The 18,227-nt window shown below is 41.6% G+C and overlaps 1 protein-coding gene across 1 annotated transcript in view; it reads right to left on the minus strand.

Annotated features, from left to right (window-relative positions):
- med13a (mediator complex subunit 13a) overlaps positions 1-13,855 on the minus strand; it is a 75,166-nt gene extending 61,311 nt beyond the window's left edge. The window contains exons 1-2 of the mRNA XM_084374192.1: positions 13,256-13,855; positions 6,007-6,241 (exon numbers count right to left, since the gene is read on the minus strand). Coding sequence (XP_084230318.1) covers positions 6,007-6,241; positions 13,256-13,321 — 301 coding nt within the window. The 5' untranslated portion in view covers positions 13,322-13,855. The remainder of the gene's footprint in view (positions 1-6,006; positions 6,242-13,255) is intronic.
- Between the last annotated feature and the right edge of the window lie 4,372 nt (positions 13,856-18,227).

An 18,227-nucleotide genomic window follows, 5' to 3' on the forward strand; every position in this document is an offset into this window, starting at 1 on the left:
AATATTAACAGGGTGTTTTTAAATGTCATTCCAGAAAGTAATGTTTCCTGTCCCAATCTAAGCAAGTTCCTTAATTAGTTTTAGACATATCACATAGCACAGACTCTTCACTGTTCACTTTAAAGTTTTCGGACAGCCTTTGTCTATGTTTACAGCTGAAGAGTGGAGATTTCAAAAATTCTGTTTGACTTTCACAGGCTGTCCAAGTCAATAACATTTGGAAATTCTAAAGGGTGAGTGGCATTTCTCCTTTCTGAATCCTTGCCTGGGGCATCCACTGGGCTGCATACAATGGGCCTTACATCATTGTGGGACTGAATCTGAATCGCATTCATTTTTTTTGTGTGTCATCGCTTCTGTCCTTATCCAAGAGAGCAAATACGCCATAGCAATCTTTAAAATAGGATTGCAAGTGCCGAGTCAGACAACCACATAACTGATGGCTTGACATTTTGCTGTAGGAATATAGCTCTGTACTAGACAAATATGATCCCACATTTTAATATTTGTCATAAAGATTAACGCTTAAAAACCACAGGCAAGTTTCGAAACAGCAGATACAAGTAATGATGGGCCCCAGGCTGATGGAAGCAAGCACTAGGAAACAATGAAATCTAATCAAATAAACGTGATTTATTGAATTTTATGCAATTGGTGTTTTAAAATCACAGCTGTCTAACTCAGATTATTAAAAGAAATCTGAATTTGAAGTCTATCATGTGCAAAACATCATCATTCCACACCAATAAATCAATCTGCTGAGTACTTCCTTCCACGTTCTGACATATCATCTGATGTTTCCCCGGATGATACAGCAACAGGAGACCAAATGAAACCCACCGTTCTCTTGAACAAATCACAGATTTCTCTGGGTTTGAACATTGTTGAAAACATTTGGGATCATTTAGTACACAACTGTTTGCATTTCTTTATGCATTTTGGTGTCTGGGATAACATACACTTGGAAGCAGTATGATCTATAAGCGTCACTCCGCCTTCAAGCCATTTGGAACAGCTCTACAGACTTTTCTTTTCAGATAAGTCAGTCAGACAACCAGTCGTACAAACTATTTTTTTGTAGCATAACCCGACTACGGATATCAACATGCTGATAACATTGTTTTGTCCATGTTAGGGTTCAAGTCGGTTTTAAACATAATCAACAGCTGATCAAATCTTCAGTTTCCAGTGGGTTGTCATACAGGGCTGCAACTACCCATTATTTTCATTCTTGATTAATCTACCGATTTTGCAATAACATCAATTACTCTTTTAGTCTATACAATGTCAAAAACAATTGACATCCACATTGTAAAGACAGCAATAATATAATGCAATAGGGAAAAAAAGCAGACATAGCATCAACAGATGTCTCGGTATTTGAATATTCTGTGTCAACGAACATCTGTATTCTGCAGGCAGTGCTTCAAACAGAGAATCTCTCAGATATGATGGCAGTTCAATAATTCTGAAGTAAGATCTTCACAGACTACAGGAAAAAAACAGTAAAACAGTGAAACTTTCAGTCAACACAGCCCTCACAGACTACTGAAATATGCCCTTTGGAACTAGGTATTCTGCCCTGAGGTGCAACGCAGGGTTGTTTTTATTTCACCCTTGATTCAAATAGGCACAGAGGAGAGTGGTCAAACAAGAACAAAAAAAACTCTATGCACTTGGCAAAACTTGAAAAATTCCAAGAATTACTGCATACTGGCAAAAACCACAACAACTACGAGAAGACCATTGTGAAAAACACACTCACAAGTGCTGCTAAATTGAGCTTTTCTTCCCTCAATCACTGGATGGATCCCAAACAATGTGTTCGCCATCAACTGTTGGAAGAGATGGACATTTTGAACGCAATCCTCTTCTTCCCTCCCCCACCATTTCTCTCTCTCGTTCTCTAGGGATCTGACCCGACACCCAGTAATGAATAGATGTGTGAGCTCCAGGGAACTCAGTGGAGATGGCTGGCTGATAACCTGCTCTGGACAACAGATGACAGCCTCTTCCTTTTAACCTTCCCCTCAACAAATAATCCCAGCTGTGCTGCCCAAGAAGGAAAAATGCATGGATAGATCTTCAACATACTTCCAAGACAGGTAGACACATAAAATTAAATGCATTCATCAAATCAGATGTTTGTTAAAATCTCCAACATATTTGTTCTTTGGGTTTTTTTTCCCTTCAAAATAAATTAAAAAGGTTAAGAAGGACTGCAGCGTGAAGCCCACTGCTCTGGATTCATGTGCAGCTGAGGGAACAGTGAACTAGGAAAGACCCAAGAGGGAAACATGGTGCCAGACTTCCAGCAGTGGAAGCCCCAGTGGGACTTTGTTGTATAGGGGAAGTACACGATGGAGGGTGGGAAGAGGGACCAGACTGGTAAGAACTTAGGAGAAATGCACCACGGAGCAATTACCCTCACAGACCGACATCCATTCCTAATTTCTATGCAAAAAAATTAATAAATAAAAAATTCAAAAATCAGTGGGTCTTTGAGCGGAGGAAAAGGCAGCCATTTATCTTTTGCTTTGGGTGCTCCTGGTCAGGAGATTCCACCAGCTTTTGAAGAGAGAGCACGATGAAGAGAGCAAGGCATTTGCATAAGAATACATGCCTATACTCAACCACTGCGAGGGTGGGGGTGTTTAATTCAGCAATGGCATTCACTTGTTGGGAATAATTTCTGTGCATGGCCAGGGGAAGATTAGAATAGGTTTGCTCCTTGTGTTAGCAGAGCAAGGCGGGTTGTCCAACAGTGTGGAGAAGGGGCTTGGTGGTTACCCTTACATTCCTTCAATGGTGATTAAGTGTCAGACGTTAAAAGATCCCTCAAGTTTTCCGCCCTTCACTACTCTCATCTCTCTAGCTCACTCCTTCTCCCCTCATCTCCCTGGAGAGAAGGGATTACTGGCACGCTGGTATACAGAAATGGCACTTGCTCAAAATTAAAAGACTTTCACAGGCCGCTAATCTAATGAGGGTGGAGGGGGTGGGGGGGAATGAGCAAGTGCCATTTCAGCTTGCTGAAATGAAAGGAAAAGAGCGGATTTTCATGTTTACCGCCAACATTGCACTAAGGACTAAAAAGAGACTGAAAACACAAAAAGAAAAAAAAAAGCTTTTTAATAATTCCCAAGACAGGCTAGGACCAAAGGCAAAAAAATATCCATCGAACTAGTCGAGAAAAAAAAGTGTGGCGTTTTAAAGGCGACAACAGTTGTGACATTCCAGTTGAGTGCACGGGTTGGGCTGGGTCCTGCCGTCGTCTGCCCTGCCAACGCTAGCTGGTATTTGTCGATTCGCGCCTCCACAGGCAGAGCACCCAGGAGAGTCCACAAACGCAACAGACTGTCAATCATCATCCACACACACGCAAACACTCTGCCAGAGCAGTGATCTTCCATCCTGGTGCTCAGGAAACAAGACAACCTTCAATTTTTTATTCCATCAGCATTCACACGACGTCGCCTTATTTCCAATTAGATGGTCAGAGCGAAAACCAGCAAGAATCTGGAGCCTTAGCAGAAGAACTGACAAGTCCTCTGCACTGAAGGCCAAATTATGCAACAAAAGCACTGGTTCGTCAGACATGTGGCCCGTCCACGTCAGAAGAAGTATTTATAGCTGTTCAAACATCATCATAGCGAGAGGAAGATTGTTTAAATGTGGCCATGATGCACAGGTTTACATGTAAAGCCATCAAAGTCCCAACATTCCTCCATCTCTGGCTCAGCTGTGTTATCAGGTCTCAGGACACACCATCCTGAACACACTGATCAGCAGCTGTACATGGTTGTTGGGGGAAGGAGGACGAGAGAAAGAAGCCCTCTGGCCGACTTCAGATCCATCTAGAGGGGCCGCTCTGCTTCATTTCACTGGGTCCCACAGCAGCTACAGGAGGGGAAAAGGCTCAAAGGAGGGAGGAAGACATCTTCCACCAGAGAGAAAGGAACAGCAGCTTCCAAAACAGGAAACACGGATTACACCACCCATCTGGGAACCATTCACACCGAGATGCAGTTGAGTCAGGGTGCAAGACACTTGAGGAACATGAAGAGTGGGGAATGTGAAGAATCTCATCAGGTGCCCGGGATGCTCGTCTGTGACTGTCCATGTAAAGATCAGTCTGAGGAGGAAAAATGCCCCGTACCTGTGTTGTTTATCAAGAATTAAAAGAACACATCTGAAACAGGTTCTGCCAAGAGCCCTGCCAAAACATGATTCATCATTTTGTTTGGAAATACCTCGAAGGAAGATGTGCTGCCGACTTTTTGGTCAATATTCAATTATTTAATTTCTATCTTCTGAAACACAAGAAGGTATTGCCCCAAAACCAGTGTAAGAACATAGCACTGACTCCAACAATTTCCAAATATAGATTCTCCATACCATCCCCTCCTGCTTGAAATGTGGCACACTCCATTAGAGAGCCTGAGCCAGACGCTTCAGGTAATTACCAGGACCCGTTAGGCCTGAATGAGCTGCCCATCGTAGCCTTCAGCTCCCATTTTGAGTCCACTTCAGGCACAATGTCCCATAATGAAGGAGGGTCACAGACAGGCTGTGCTTGGCTCAGACTCGAAAGTTCAATCTACATGGCAGAAAGCATGAATAAAGATGGCCTTTTCCATCTTCCACCTCTAATGTTACTGTTACTGAAGAGGGAAAAGAAGAAAGTGGGGGGTGGATGCATTTGCCTCGTTTCCACATGGCTGCTCCTGCATGCAGGGTCTCTCTCTCTCAAGTTATAATCAGACTGAGCTCCGTTTCCTCTACCTTCTTCCTCTCTTGTTCGTCCTCTGTGGAATGGCAACATGTGACTTGAGATTACATGTTCCACTAAAAAAATAAAAGAATAAAATGCAAGGTGCTGCTTCCATCTGCTGTAGGGCAGCGGTCACTTAGACATGATGCCCCTGTGAACACACATGCAATAATGAAACAGTGTGATGCCCACTGTCACAAGGGATAGGGGGTTGCCCTGCAGGTGTTGGCACTACCAGCCTGGCTGGCTAGCTTATCAGTCAGAGGAGGGTTACGAGGGGGCATTAGGGAAGTATCTCATCACACAGATTTTAACATTTCCCTGAGGCTCACTTACAGGGCGTCTCCCCTGTAGCTACCTGACAATCAACCAACGAAATCTGTATCATTTTTCATTGTACAACCAATAACGTATCTTGACAGGGTGATCGATGTTCAAGTGCTGCTTTTACAAAAGCTGCGAGCCCTCTACACTTCCAGCTATCTTTTACAGCCATCACTCTTTTAGCTATATAACCTTGAGTGAATCCAACAAAAGGTGCATTTGTAGTTGAGGTGAATTTCATATTCATAGATTATTTTTCTCACCAGAGCAGTGACTCAAAGACAGTGAATAGCAGTCCCTGTTCTCTCTTTAATGATATAATTTGCCAGAACAACTAGAGTGCCTAACTTTGCTAACTATCTGCCTAACTATTATGCAGCAGCGAGGTAAGTTGTTACTGTAGAAAGTGTGATTTCCATGTTGTTTTTATCATAAAGCAGGTCTAGTTGCTAAATTAATACTGTGAAAGTATCAAAACGCACAGTCCATGGAGAAATGTAACAGCCCGTATTCAGAAACTTCAAACAAGCCATCAGGACTTTGTAACACTGTGATGTCATTAAGAGACAGACACTTAAACAGAGCGTTCAGACAGAGAGGGGATAGAAGTGCTGCAGCGATGGACAGTCCAAGAAAAATAATGGGTTTTTTTCAATATTCAACCATGTAAACATATTCAAGTAGACAGCCAAATTAAAGTATGAATGAGCATAATTAATGACCTTTAACATAAACACATGTGTGTCAGAGAACACTCTCCATTAAAATCCCTACAAGCACCCTCGGTGCTATCCAACAGCTGACCCTGACCTCTGACGTGCATGTAGTGAGAAAACAGCATAAAGAGAATGTACCTGCACAGCTCAAGAAAAAAAACATGCCCTTATATGTATGCCACGGGGCCCCACCTGCAAGCTCATGGTGGATGAGATCGGCGAAGTTGGGGTCGTCCCCCCACCAGAAGAGCCAAAGTTCCCTCCGGCCCTGCCGCTGGCTGCGTCGCCATACGCTTAGCACGTCTGCCTTCAAGCAGCGGCTGAAGCTGCATAGGATGGGGTCCTCCTCTGTCACCGGGAAGAGGATGGGTGCAGAGGTGGGACCCTGCCACACAAACCTCTTCCATTTGATCCCTGTCAAGTCAGCCTGCAAGACAAGGGAGGGGGAAGAAGGAGAAAAAAAGATTGTTAGTGTGCAGAGTCGCTGCTTCAGGATCCACTCAGCACCTTGGAGTAAACATGTGCTGAGCAGAGTGTAAAGACTAGGTATTAATCCTCTTTTATGGGGCAGTTCACCCACCAACTACTTCTGACAACAAGACGCCCAGGTTGTCAAATTTGAAGAAAGAACATAAACTGTGAGAAATTGGAAGATGGAAAGATACACAGTAGATGACAAGAAAACAGAGCACTATTGTGTGTGATTGAAATGAAAATTGCCCGCAAAAATTTGGGACATTTGTCTGTCTCTGCAAAGAACTATGTACTTGTGCTTCAGGTCCTTTCAATATCGCCATGAACAACATGTTCGAAACACAAATAGGAAAAAAACTAATGCTGGTAAATGTGGTCTCACCACCTTAATCCTCATTATTGGTGAGTGCTGGGGGGGTGCTTTGCCTTTCTATAAACGCTGTCTGGCTTTTATAGAGAGAACAAAACACACAGGAAAAAGCCTCATAGGCAGTAAATCACTGGCGGGGTTATTAAGTGTTAAAGCAGGAACATTACGCTCCACTGCTAGCTAGCACTGCTGCTTATCACCCAAGCGCCGACAGTCTACCCATGTCTACCTAAACACATGCACACATACACACACTAACTACTAAAAAGAACACACACGCGATGCCTTAGGCATACATCCCCATTTCCGCTGGCAATCTTGGTCCTCTATCTATCCTTGTAGACATTTCAAGTAATCTGTGCGAACATGGACTGTTCATTTTCATGCCGTTTAGTCCTATTCCGTTCAGGCTGAGTTGGCAAGCTGTCCCTCTGTATATTCAACCAATTAATCCATTACAATTCAGGGGATATCTTAACTCAAGTGCAGAGGCGCTGAGCCTGAACAAGTGATTACCCGTGGTTGTGGCGGAGCGGTGGTCTTTCGCCTGGCTAGGGATAAGCTGGGAGATTTGTGGTGTTAGTTGTGATGGTGCTGGTGGGGGTTGGGGGGTAGGTTGAGGACTGTCAAAACAGAGCATTGTGTGGAGTCAGCTGGAGCAGAGCTAGATCACAACAAGTTAGTATGCCGCAAGACGTAGTGAGCACACACACTGGTTGACAAATCATGAATAAACCTCAAGTTAAATCATTTACTATATCAACGACGCCTGTACATGTCCGAGTAACACACATCAGCAGCATACAGGCTAGATTGTTATTCCACAGTTTTGAAGTATACACTGTATGCATCAGCAATAAACAGAAAGCATGTGTTTAATGTGTTCCACCACCAACTCCAGGGAAAAAGTGACTGGCAAGCATACAAAAGCCCAAGGTTTCATTGTAGTGTCACAACGAAACAGGGCAGTTGTCGGGACGTATGATCGAAACATCATGATCTCTGAAGAACAATCTGGCTTGGGACAAATTCAAAAGCTGCTTCACACACACTAAGAACAAGCTCTGAGGTGCAAGCAGCAGAGCTGGGTCTGTGTGTAACGTCAGAGCTGCAGCAGTTAGGCTGCTCCTTCCTGCTGGAGTGTGAGAAGAAGCACTACGTTACACCTGCACCTTACTAGGAAACATCTGTGCACACAAAGCACAGGGAGGGTGGAGACAACAGTTAACTGTGAAACCAGAACATGAGCGGCACAGATAGACTATTAGTAAGTGAACAGCTGCATCATCTTACTGACCACGGCCAGTCCCCAATGATAATGGTGTGTTTCTTATAAAAAGGTTTTGTTAGAAGGGCAGCTGACTGACTCTTATTCAAGTAAGCAAACTCCTAGTCATGACCGAAATCATTTTATCTATGTTAGTTATAATTAATTGCATTATTGTTTTTTCCTTGTTCTTTTTACATGTGCTTGCTTTGTCTGAAATATCCATTATATATACACTTAAAGTAGCCTTATAACATAACTGTAACCAACGACCACTTAATACCGGGGAGATGTACATTACCATTGCTCTTACAGGCAAGTTCTAATACAATACACTACAAAAGTGGATACGGTTACAACATAACATGCTGACATTTTGTTATTGCCAAGGTAAAGTGCATTGGCTTGTATTTGCATCAGAGGGCCACTCATCCTAAACACTTCCTACTGTATCTTGATCTGTGTAAACTTCACATTTACAACCACAAAAGATCATACAGCAATGCAAACTGCTCTCTATCCAACCCCCAAACCAATCAAAATTTGAGTACAGCAATTAGGCAGCTACACCTAGACTACTTACTTGCACAATCAATCACTCATAAGGTATTTAGGAAGTAACATTGAAAAGAAATTGCTGGTGTCAGACTTTCTAAAAAAGAGTGATGAGGCATTCTTAATTCAAACAAACATGCAAGTTCATGTACATGTGGTCATGAGAGGGCTGAATAATTTAATTTATAGTCAGCCTCCCTTGTATCAGGCACTCTTACAATGGCACGTCGAGACAACACTGACATGTGTCTAGTTATTAACTGCGGTACAACTGTACACACGGGGCAACTTCAACCAGACGACCACATCCTGTGGGCACTGAAACTTTGACCTGGTTCATTTCTGAGATTTAGCTACTGTAGTAGCAGTCCCAGCCAAAATACTGATTAATGCTGCTGCTGCTGCTGCTGCTGTGCTGTTAATGTGTGAATGAAATACAACAGCCTACGAGAGCAGAAGGCTGGGCTCTTCATCTTACGCTACACTTCTATTCATCACCTTTTTTGCGACTGTATCTGTCACTATTAGGATGTTTGCATCTATGCTGCAGTTTCTTTGCCAAGTAGGCAATTGAATACATTATGAATCTCTCCCTTAAGAATATACGGCGCAATGTATGGTGTACAGGAAAAAGCTAACCAAATGCTGTGTTATTAATGTCAACAAGCAATTAGCTGCAGTAATTGAATATATTGTGTTAATTATTTTAAGAATCTATGTGAATCTCCACCCTCATTATCTAACAGCATTATCATTAACAGACACTACACTATCAAACTGTCACAGCCACCTCAATTCTTTATCATCATTACTCCGCAATAAATGATCAGTGCAGATGCATCTCACACAACACTGTTATTGCAAAGATACATTTAAATGACTAATGTTAACAGTATTGTTTTAACAGAGGCATTAGGGTTGAAATGAGTTACATCATCACCATCATTATCGTTTAAGATTCAGAGTGATCTTTTCTCTTTTGCACTCCTTGGATGCTACGGAGCAAAAGGTGACAAGTATTAACTCAAGTTCTCCCACTTCTAGTGAGACACTGACTGTGGGTGTGGTGAGAACTTTAACTGGATCAAACAGAAACTTCATGAAGCTTAAAAGCGACTACACTGTCTAAATGTTTGAGAAAAGTGAGAAAGTGATCCGAGGAAGCTCAAGAGCGGCAAGGGTTCACCTTAAGGACACACATCTAAACCGACTGAGCTGATTTGGGAGAATTAGACAAAAACGTGTAAAGTCACTTTCAGGGGAACAGGCCTCCTCCCGCAAGACCTCAAGAAAAAAATCTGTTTTGTTTACACAGGAAATAAGTACTTAAGCAGCTGATTCACAGTGGATGTAACTAATAAAGACTGAAAATGTGTTTCAGTAATTAATGATTCTACAAACAATAGGATCAAAACAAATGTCCCTGTTGAAACACTTAAGTTTATCCTTGTACTTATTCTGGGTTTGAAAAAGAAACAAAACTGATTGCAAGCATTTAACTCTAGCAGCACAATGCATTCCTAACAACATTCACAACAACAAACTGCATTCACTATTTTTTCCTTCAATGCTATAGTTTAACCCTTTACAAGCAATCTTTCTAGTTGCACAGATGTACGGTAGGCTGCGTTGTTTAGTGATTAAACAGCCGTTAAATTGCATTTTCAATAGTACTAAAAAAAGTAACAGATGGTTAGAGTGTAGAAAAATGTTGTCACACTGCTTGTAGTTCGTACATCGGTTCTGTTTTGGTGATAAATATCAAAGATCAAAGTTTGCACAAACCACATGTGATTGTGTCTCAAACCAAACTATGAACTGCAGACGAAATATATTAACTTCTGTCCTTACATATTCCTGAGCGTGAAGAGACAGAACTGAATTGCCCCTCTGTCAAAGGCATCAGTCCTCCACTCCTCATCAACAATATCCAAGAGGCAGACTGCTCCATCAAGGATAAATGTGCCTTCTGCAGTTGTTCTGTCTGTTCTTTCAAAATAAATTAGTGGCAGCCTGTGTGCAAAAACAGAGGCTGCCAAAGATATCTCTGTTTCCTTCCAACGTTCATGCTTTCCAGGCACTGCTATGAATCTGCAAGGTTTTTTACCCTGGCTATGTCTTCATAAATGTTCAGGTATGTGAGCGACTGCTTGTGGGTCATGAGTTTTATCTTTCATAAGCCAAAGCCAGAAATCACACTGCGGCATTACGAGGGGAATCTAAACCCAAAGCCACTGGATACGGGCAGGAAGTTTTCCTGAGGTGACGCGTACTTGGGGGGGTTACGACCCCTGATTTTGCCAGCTGCTCACCTTCCCTCTGGCCACTTAGGGTTCTGGGGCTCAGTAGGGAACACTGTGTTCAAACAGCTGCCTTCCTGCCTTTCAAGATATGAGACAAGCAACAGGTGAAGCTGCTCAAATCATGTTGCAGATGCTCCTCTTCTACCAAGTCTCTTTTCCTGTCTGCCACCTCTCACAGTTAACCCTGTCAGCAAACGTGAAACTAACAAGTGTGCCTTTGCATTTTTGGTTGAGGAGAATGCAAATTAACCAGTTTCATTTGAGCTACTGGACACACAGCTCTTGTTAATTTATTGCGTGCCACAGTCATGCATCACTAAACTGAAGATTTTTGCCAGGTGCTTCTTTAAATGTTTAAACCTAATCTGACACTGAAACGCATGGCAGCCCTAACTACAGATTTCCTGAAACGTCAGTGACATAGCTGCACAACACAGGAACAGCTAAACTGAATTTCACACCGAGTTAAATCCATTGATCCCCCTTTAAAATACCAAAAAAAAGTATGCAACAAGTAGTAACATACTCCAGAGAAAACTATCCTATGAAAAACTAAGGGGGGAAAAAGTCCCACAATGTGTTCGCATTCTTTCACCATAAAACCACAAAGTGGAGTCTGTTCAGTGAGTGAGTCATAACAGCAGTGGTGTTATGCTTAGTCTCAGTGTGCAGGAAAATGTCAGCCAGACAGGCACAGCACCACAACTACCAGCCTCTGCCTCGCCTGTCCACTGTAGCCAACGCTGCCTTCAAGTGCTGTCGTAAACATTGTAATTACGTGTTCAGCACACACACAATCGACCCAACTAAGTAGTATTGAGAGAGTGGGGATTTTCTGCAATGAAATGTTACCTTTAGGGGGGCTGACAGGTTGGAAGCTGGGTCAATTTGTGGTTAAGGCAGTGTTGTATTGCACAGTATTATTATTATACTGTATTCTTTGTGTCAACATTTCTAGTATTGAAGCATTTCTACGCTTACTCCTCACCTAAGTTTTAACAACTTTTTGAAGACATATATATATTAACAAATCCATCTAGGATGCAACTTCCACTGTCCATCAAAGTGAATTTAATCTAAAACAAAAATCAACTTTCTCTAAAACGTTACATTTCAGCATTTGAAGAAGTCACATCTACAACTTCCAGGATTGTTCGGGGCACACTCTTTAGCTAACCAACAAGTAAAACAGTAGTTACACCTGCTGACAAGCCAATTAACTGCGACAACAAACACATTCAGATCATGTTCATGATTATCCAGCCAGAGGAGGAACTGTACACTGAGCAACACCTTTACATATGCTGTATGGCTCAGACTGGGGACTACACAGCGGAGGCTCCCTCTGCACTATTTATCTCACAGGGGATTTAAAGAATACCTGTGAACTCCAAGTGAGTAGGATCACAACCACAACTATTTGGGGGCAATGTCATCCGGCCACAACTGACAACATGATATGATGAAGAAGATACTCAGAGACAGACAAACAGGGGAACCCATTCTACGCTTCATCCCAGTTTATAGTAGTAGAGAGAGTAGTTTAGATTTGTAGCTACCTAGATGTTTGTAAAGCCCAGGAATGTATGCCAGAGATTATATAATCAGCCTGGGGCCTGTGCCCTAGTTGGTGTGAATACTAGAAAATGAAGTCCAAGGAGATTAAGCCAGTGACAAACAAGATGATGGCATATTACATAAATAATTAACGCTTTCAAACAAATACTGTTGCCACGAACAATACTGTTACATGCTCGCTGCAAAAAAGAGCTTTGTAGGCAGAGCATGAGGGGCGTGCTTTAATAGACAAGCCGTGCAAGTTGACAGTCGTCCCTCCAGGAGTTGTCAGTGTGTTCTCCAAAAACACAGCATTTCACAGCAAAAGCACAGAGTCAGTGAAAGCAACTTAACTCTGCAAACTAAAGTGCATGAAGTGTTTGGTGTACGGGTCACCGCCACTTGATAAAACATAGTGGGAATGTAATGAGAACGAGATAGGAAGTTAATAATAAACAAGGTGCTGAGGCGACAGGGAGAAAGTGCCACAACAAGTAACTCGCCGGGAGACACAGTCGTGCTTTTTGGCAGTAAAATGCACAACAGTTATGTCCGTGCTAACAGGCTGATGTGTTGCTGTGTCTGTCCTGAGAAATGTAGTAAATGAAGCTTAACAAGCGAGTGGCGTTAACCTTGAGTGTTTGGTTTTGCGAATGGGAAAATGAAAATGTTGCGGAAAGGAGATAACAATGAACAGGCAGTCACAACTTAGTGGCAAGGTGCTAAAACAAGTGCACACGGTACCATTAGCGAACTAGGATACCTTGTTGTCCTGAAATGATGTCAGCTCGACAGGGCCGTAAGCCTAGCTAAGCTCAGCTCCTATCAACTGATGCCTGTGTGTGGCTAACGTTAGCTTAGCCCCCGTTCAGCTAGTTAAAAATGGCTGCTTTCCTTTAGTTTTAAATCTCTTACCAGACAGAATAGATTGGAATGGCAATCCTCCAAGCTGGCCCCGTTTGGTATATAACAAGAACTCATCCTTCTTCACTGCGAGATCCAACTCTCCATCATTTCACGTCCCGGGAAATAAAGAACAATTTGCGGATTTGTGTTTTCTAAGATGTGCAGGCTTAATCAACGAGAAATATTTTTTGTAACATTTGGCTGGAGGATAGTTAATTCAACAACCTTCCGATTGCAGTTCCCCCGCCGGAGCTAAAAGCGGATAAAAGAGGCTGTGTGGTCTCTATAAAGACATCTCAAAAGCACACAGTAAAAACAAATTAAAGGGTGCGAAAATTGTTCATAAAACAAAAAGAAAAGGAGAGCAAAGAAGCAACTCTCCCCCTCCCCCTTAGCCCTAAAACGGTCTCTGCTTTAAAAAAATAAAAACGTCCTGTCTTACTCCTCCATTGCAAAAATTAGTCTAAAAACGAAATACATCCTGTAAAAGCCTCTCGAAATATGCCATCGGCCTATATTTCAACGATTATTTCGATCATTTTTTCAGCCTCGGTTCCTGTTGGTTTCCATTTGAATTCATGGATTCCTTTCTTTAATGGCGGCCACAGGGACAACTCTGCCTTCCACAGCCTATTGGCTCATTCGTGGTCAAAGCTTTGTCAAGCTAACCGAAGACACACAGACACACGTCAGAAAGTAGGCAACATTTCCGGCAAAATAAAAGCAAGGAATTATGTTATTAGACATTATAACTAAAGCTATGATTAAAGAATTAGTGAAAAAACAAAATTTGTAAATCAATTGTAATTATTTAACAATATATTTGATATTCTATGGGTATTTGTGCCACATAAATTTGTTGCAACGTGTTGTTTTCTATGCTTGTTTTATTTTGACAGTCCTAACAAGCAGTTCCGTGTTCCAGTATGGTTGACTTGACACTGTCGTGGTCATGAGGGCTGTAATAACACAAGACTGATAGGTATTGCCGCTAGGCCAGCGCAAGTGGCGCTACTGAGCAACAGATTTTGTTACCAATGATCAAACCCTATAAACTTGCTCACTTACACAGTGCACCACCTAGCGCATGTGATGTTCCACTTGCAATTGAAATGTGCAACCAAGATGCATTGATGCGCCCTTTGTTTTGTTTTATTTCAATCAGATCCATTCATTTGGTCTCAATTTCACACAGTGTGACTTAAGTGAGATAGAGGAAGCAGTAAAATCAAACATTCGGTGCAGAACCGCAGGAATGAAAAGTGCATAGTATTAAAGGGAATTTAAAAAGCAATGACATTAAGAGGGCATGCTGAGAACACTTTACAGAAAAATACATCAAAATGTATTTGTTGACACATTTACAGAATAGGATTTGCCACTGTGCTTCAAAACCTGGCAATAAGAACACTACAGTCAAAGTTAAATAAAATAAAGGGGAGGTAATGAATTATACAAAATCAAAGTCAAAGAGAGAACAGTGTTAAAATGCCTCTTCAAGTGCCACAGCAGGGGACAGCTTAATATGGGTGAGTCCAAAAGCCAAACAATTTTTATTCTCAAGTAAGCAAACAGCTCTATACTGACTCTGACACAGTATCAGTTATTACTTTGTGATAAACTTTCAGCATGGCTGAAACTTACATACTTATCCACCTCTTTATTTACATATTGGTTTAGATTAGGAAAAAAAATACCAATAAATGTCAGAGTAACATCATAGTGATATTTCTTCTGGTTACAACTAATCATATTTTTACTATCAATTTAACTTAAAGCAACATTTAACAAAAAAAAAAATTAAATAAAAATCAGTCACTTTCTACTCACCCTCATGCGGATGAAAAGGTTGGTGAAGTTTCATAGTCCACAAAACATTTCTGGAGCTCAACAGCAAACCACTGTTGCATCATTCTCCTGAACGGCTGAAGTAGATGACTGAGGCTGAAATGTAAATAAAAAACTTTAAAAATGAAGCACTCGCTTTAGATGGGGTTAAGATTGTTTGGTAGTTTTTTTTATGTTTTAAAACAAGTCCCCATCGTCTACTGTTGAGGAGAATGCTGCAACTCTGTTTTGCTCTGAAGCTCCAGAAATGTTTAGTGGATTACGAAACTTCACCCACCTTTCCATCAGCATGGGGGTGAGTAGATAATGACTTGATCGGTTTCATAAGTTTCAACACTTTCACACAACATATTATTTGTTTAACTTCCTTTACAGGATCTTCTTTCTTGCCACTGCCTTCAGGTAGACATCATACAACCGGCATGTTGCTAAGAGACACTTAAGAAGGATGGATGGTTGTCTCCTCGATATGCATTTTTGTTTTTGGAATTTTTTTGCCAGCTGTGGCCTCTCAGCAAGCACTTCCCTCTAAATAATTTCTTACCCAAAACCAGACAGTTGTACACCATCAAACTTCATGATTTTTCTAGCTCGTATTTGAATGAGCTCAGTTATACATACCGTTTTTCCAAAATATTGCAAAACATTGCACAATTGGGAGCTGCACTTCTGATCTCATACAACCAGCATCCAAGCTGATGTTGGGCCAAACCAAAAGAGCTTCAATTACAGCTACAAACTGTGAGAGAAATTAACCAAACAAAATATGTTTTCCAAGTTCTTCTGGCTTGCCCTGTAGTCAGCATTAAGCTTAAGGCTAACTGATTTTAAAAGGCCTCTGTGTCCAGTTGAATTTGCTCTACCACCGGTTACAGGAGCTTTTCTCTGGAAGCTGTGCATGCAAATAATTGTTACAGTCAGTGCTATTGGAGCTGACATTTATAGATCATTTCAACAACGAATCAAATCCTTATACCATGGATCAAAGACTTTGATGTAATATATTGTCAGCCGCTGTCATACAAAATAGTTTAACACATTTTTTTCATCACTATGTCTTTTGTTGTTTGATTGTTTTTCAACAAAATTCATTCAACAGAACTGTCCTTCAAATTTACCTCAGGACGCACTCCAAGCCAGAATATTACTTCTTCTATTTCCTAGTGTGAGTGCTGTAGGTTTATAGAATATTAATAGTTTTTTAGCAAGTCCTTGTCCCATCTTTGTGCATCGCCTCCTAATACAATGTATTGTGATATAATGTAAGTTGTCTTTAGACAGCTCTTTATGGTAGTTTCTTTTTAGAAATGAATGTCAACCAGTTGCCCAGCTAGCCCATATTCTGTTGTCCTGTGATTCACTGATGAATACCTACCCCCTTTAGGTTCTAATTTTTTTAGTTTCTCATAGTAATAACATTGCTTTTGCCAGCTAAACACATTATTACAAAATGTCCCTGCTTTTCTAAACTCTCATTAAGTCATTGCTGCTTTGTAGTTATTGTTAAAGAGCTGTGAACAGTATAATAATACATGTAATAATCCGTGACAGTTCATTAGTAACATTGCCTTTTTGCAGTACTGGAAGTGAGAACTGTGAAAACCAGGCCTTAAAGGTGGCGATGACAGCAGCTCCTGGGGGCAGAACACAGCCGGCTCCTGAAACACTGTAGTCAGGAAGGTGTGGCAGCCTGAAAGTGATAGCACTGTGCCAAACAGCAACATGCGAGGAGATCAAATTGTTTCCAGTATTTATTGGGAGGATACTTCACCAACATGACTTGACAACATTTTTCCATCATTCTATTACACTGCTCCAAAGCTAAAGAAATATTCGTCTCTCACATGAAAAAACAAGATTCCAGATTGAAATGAAATGATCAGGCATAGATATGTTAATTATGCAAGCACTTTAAAGTCATTACTAATACAGTGTATAACAAGTGTTTTGTGCTTGTATTGTGCAGTCTCCAAGGCCCTTCGACATTAGCTTTGTGTCTTTCATCTGATCCCAAAGGATCGAGCAGCATTCTCAACCTTAAATCTCCCCATAGGAATGAATAATAATCTCACATTCGGTGCTTCCCACGCTTTATCATCACTCTCCTTGATACGAAAAACAATTGTGGCATGATACCATCTGTATAAGACTGTTTAACAGAAGAAAACATCTAATAGCGCAGCTGATGAGCACAGTTGTCATAGCAGAGTAACTAATGTGAATAGCAGATTGCTATCATATCTGGTGATGGTTTTCTCTCACTTATCTCCAGCTCCCTCTTATCTAAGTCCCACAGAGACATTCTGTCATATATATATTCCATCCCAGCAGCACTCGAGAATATTGGGGAAATGAAAGCGTAAGATAGTTTGGAGTTGGCCAACTGCTCTTTTGACATTTGATTTGACATGCTCTGTGGTCTCTGCCATTCTGCTATAGGAGCATTTGCCAGAGGGGCCCTGTCTCACTGTTGTGTGACTAAATCCTGCATGAGAAAGTGAATAATAAATCTGAGATTTACCCAGAAAGAGAACATGGGCTGAATTTAATGAGAGTCGGTGGTCAGATAAGACAGAAAAACATTAACGCCTCGGACGGTAAATTAGACTCGGTATTCACTTAACATGCTCAAATGTTAGAGCATGAAACACTCAAGGTGAGAATACAGTGTGGAGAGATGTGAAGCTTGGCCACTCGTGTGTGTTTGTGTGTGTGTGTATGTGTGTGTCCTGTGACCTTAGACACAGAGCAGGAGACAGGACAAACAACACAGCTACTGAAAGATCACAAGAATCACGTGACATATTTGAAAAGCTTTCTGTAAATCAATAAAATTGACCTCGCAGACAGGAAAGGTTTTTCCCCTCACCGGCAGACACAGCTCAGGCATCCAGCAGTTAAGAGCCCAACTCCGAGGTCCATAGTTCAACTGCGTAACTTGTGTTTACAGAGGCTAAGTGGTAATATCCCATTGTTGGCCTCTGCAGCGGAGGAATAGTTATGAGGAGGGTCAACAAGCGTGCCATGTTCAAATAAAGTAGCCCTCCTCCCAGCCCCCATGTTAAAGCACAGAGTGATATGTGCTCTTTGCTCCCCCCTCTCTCTCCTGCCCTCTCTCTCACACACAAACATA

The sequence above is a fragment of the Pagrus pagrus genome, assembly GCF_965226575.1.
Source record: "Pagrus pagrus genome assembly, chromosome: 14".
NCBI classification, from domain to species: domain Eukaryota; kingdom Metazoa; phylum Chordata; class Actinopteri; order Spariformes; family Sparidae; genus Pagrus; species Pagrus pagrus.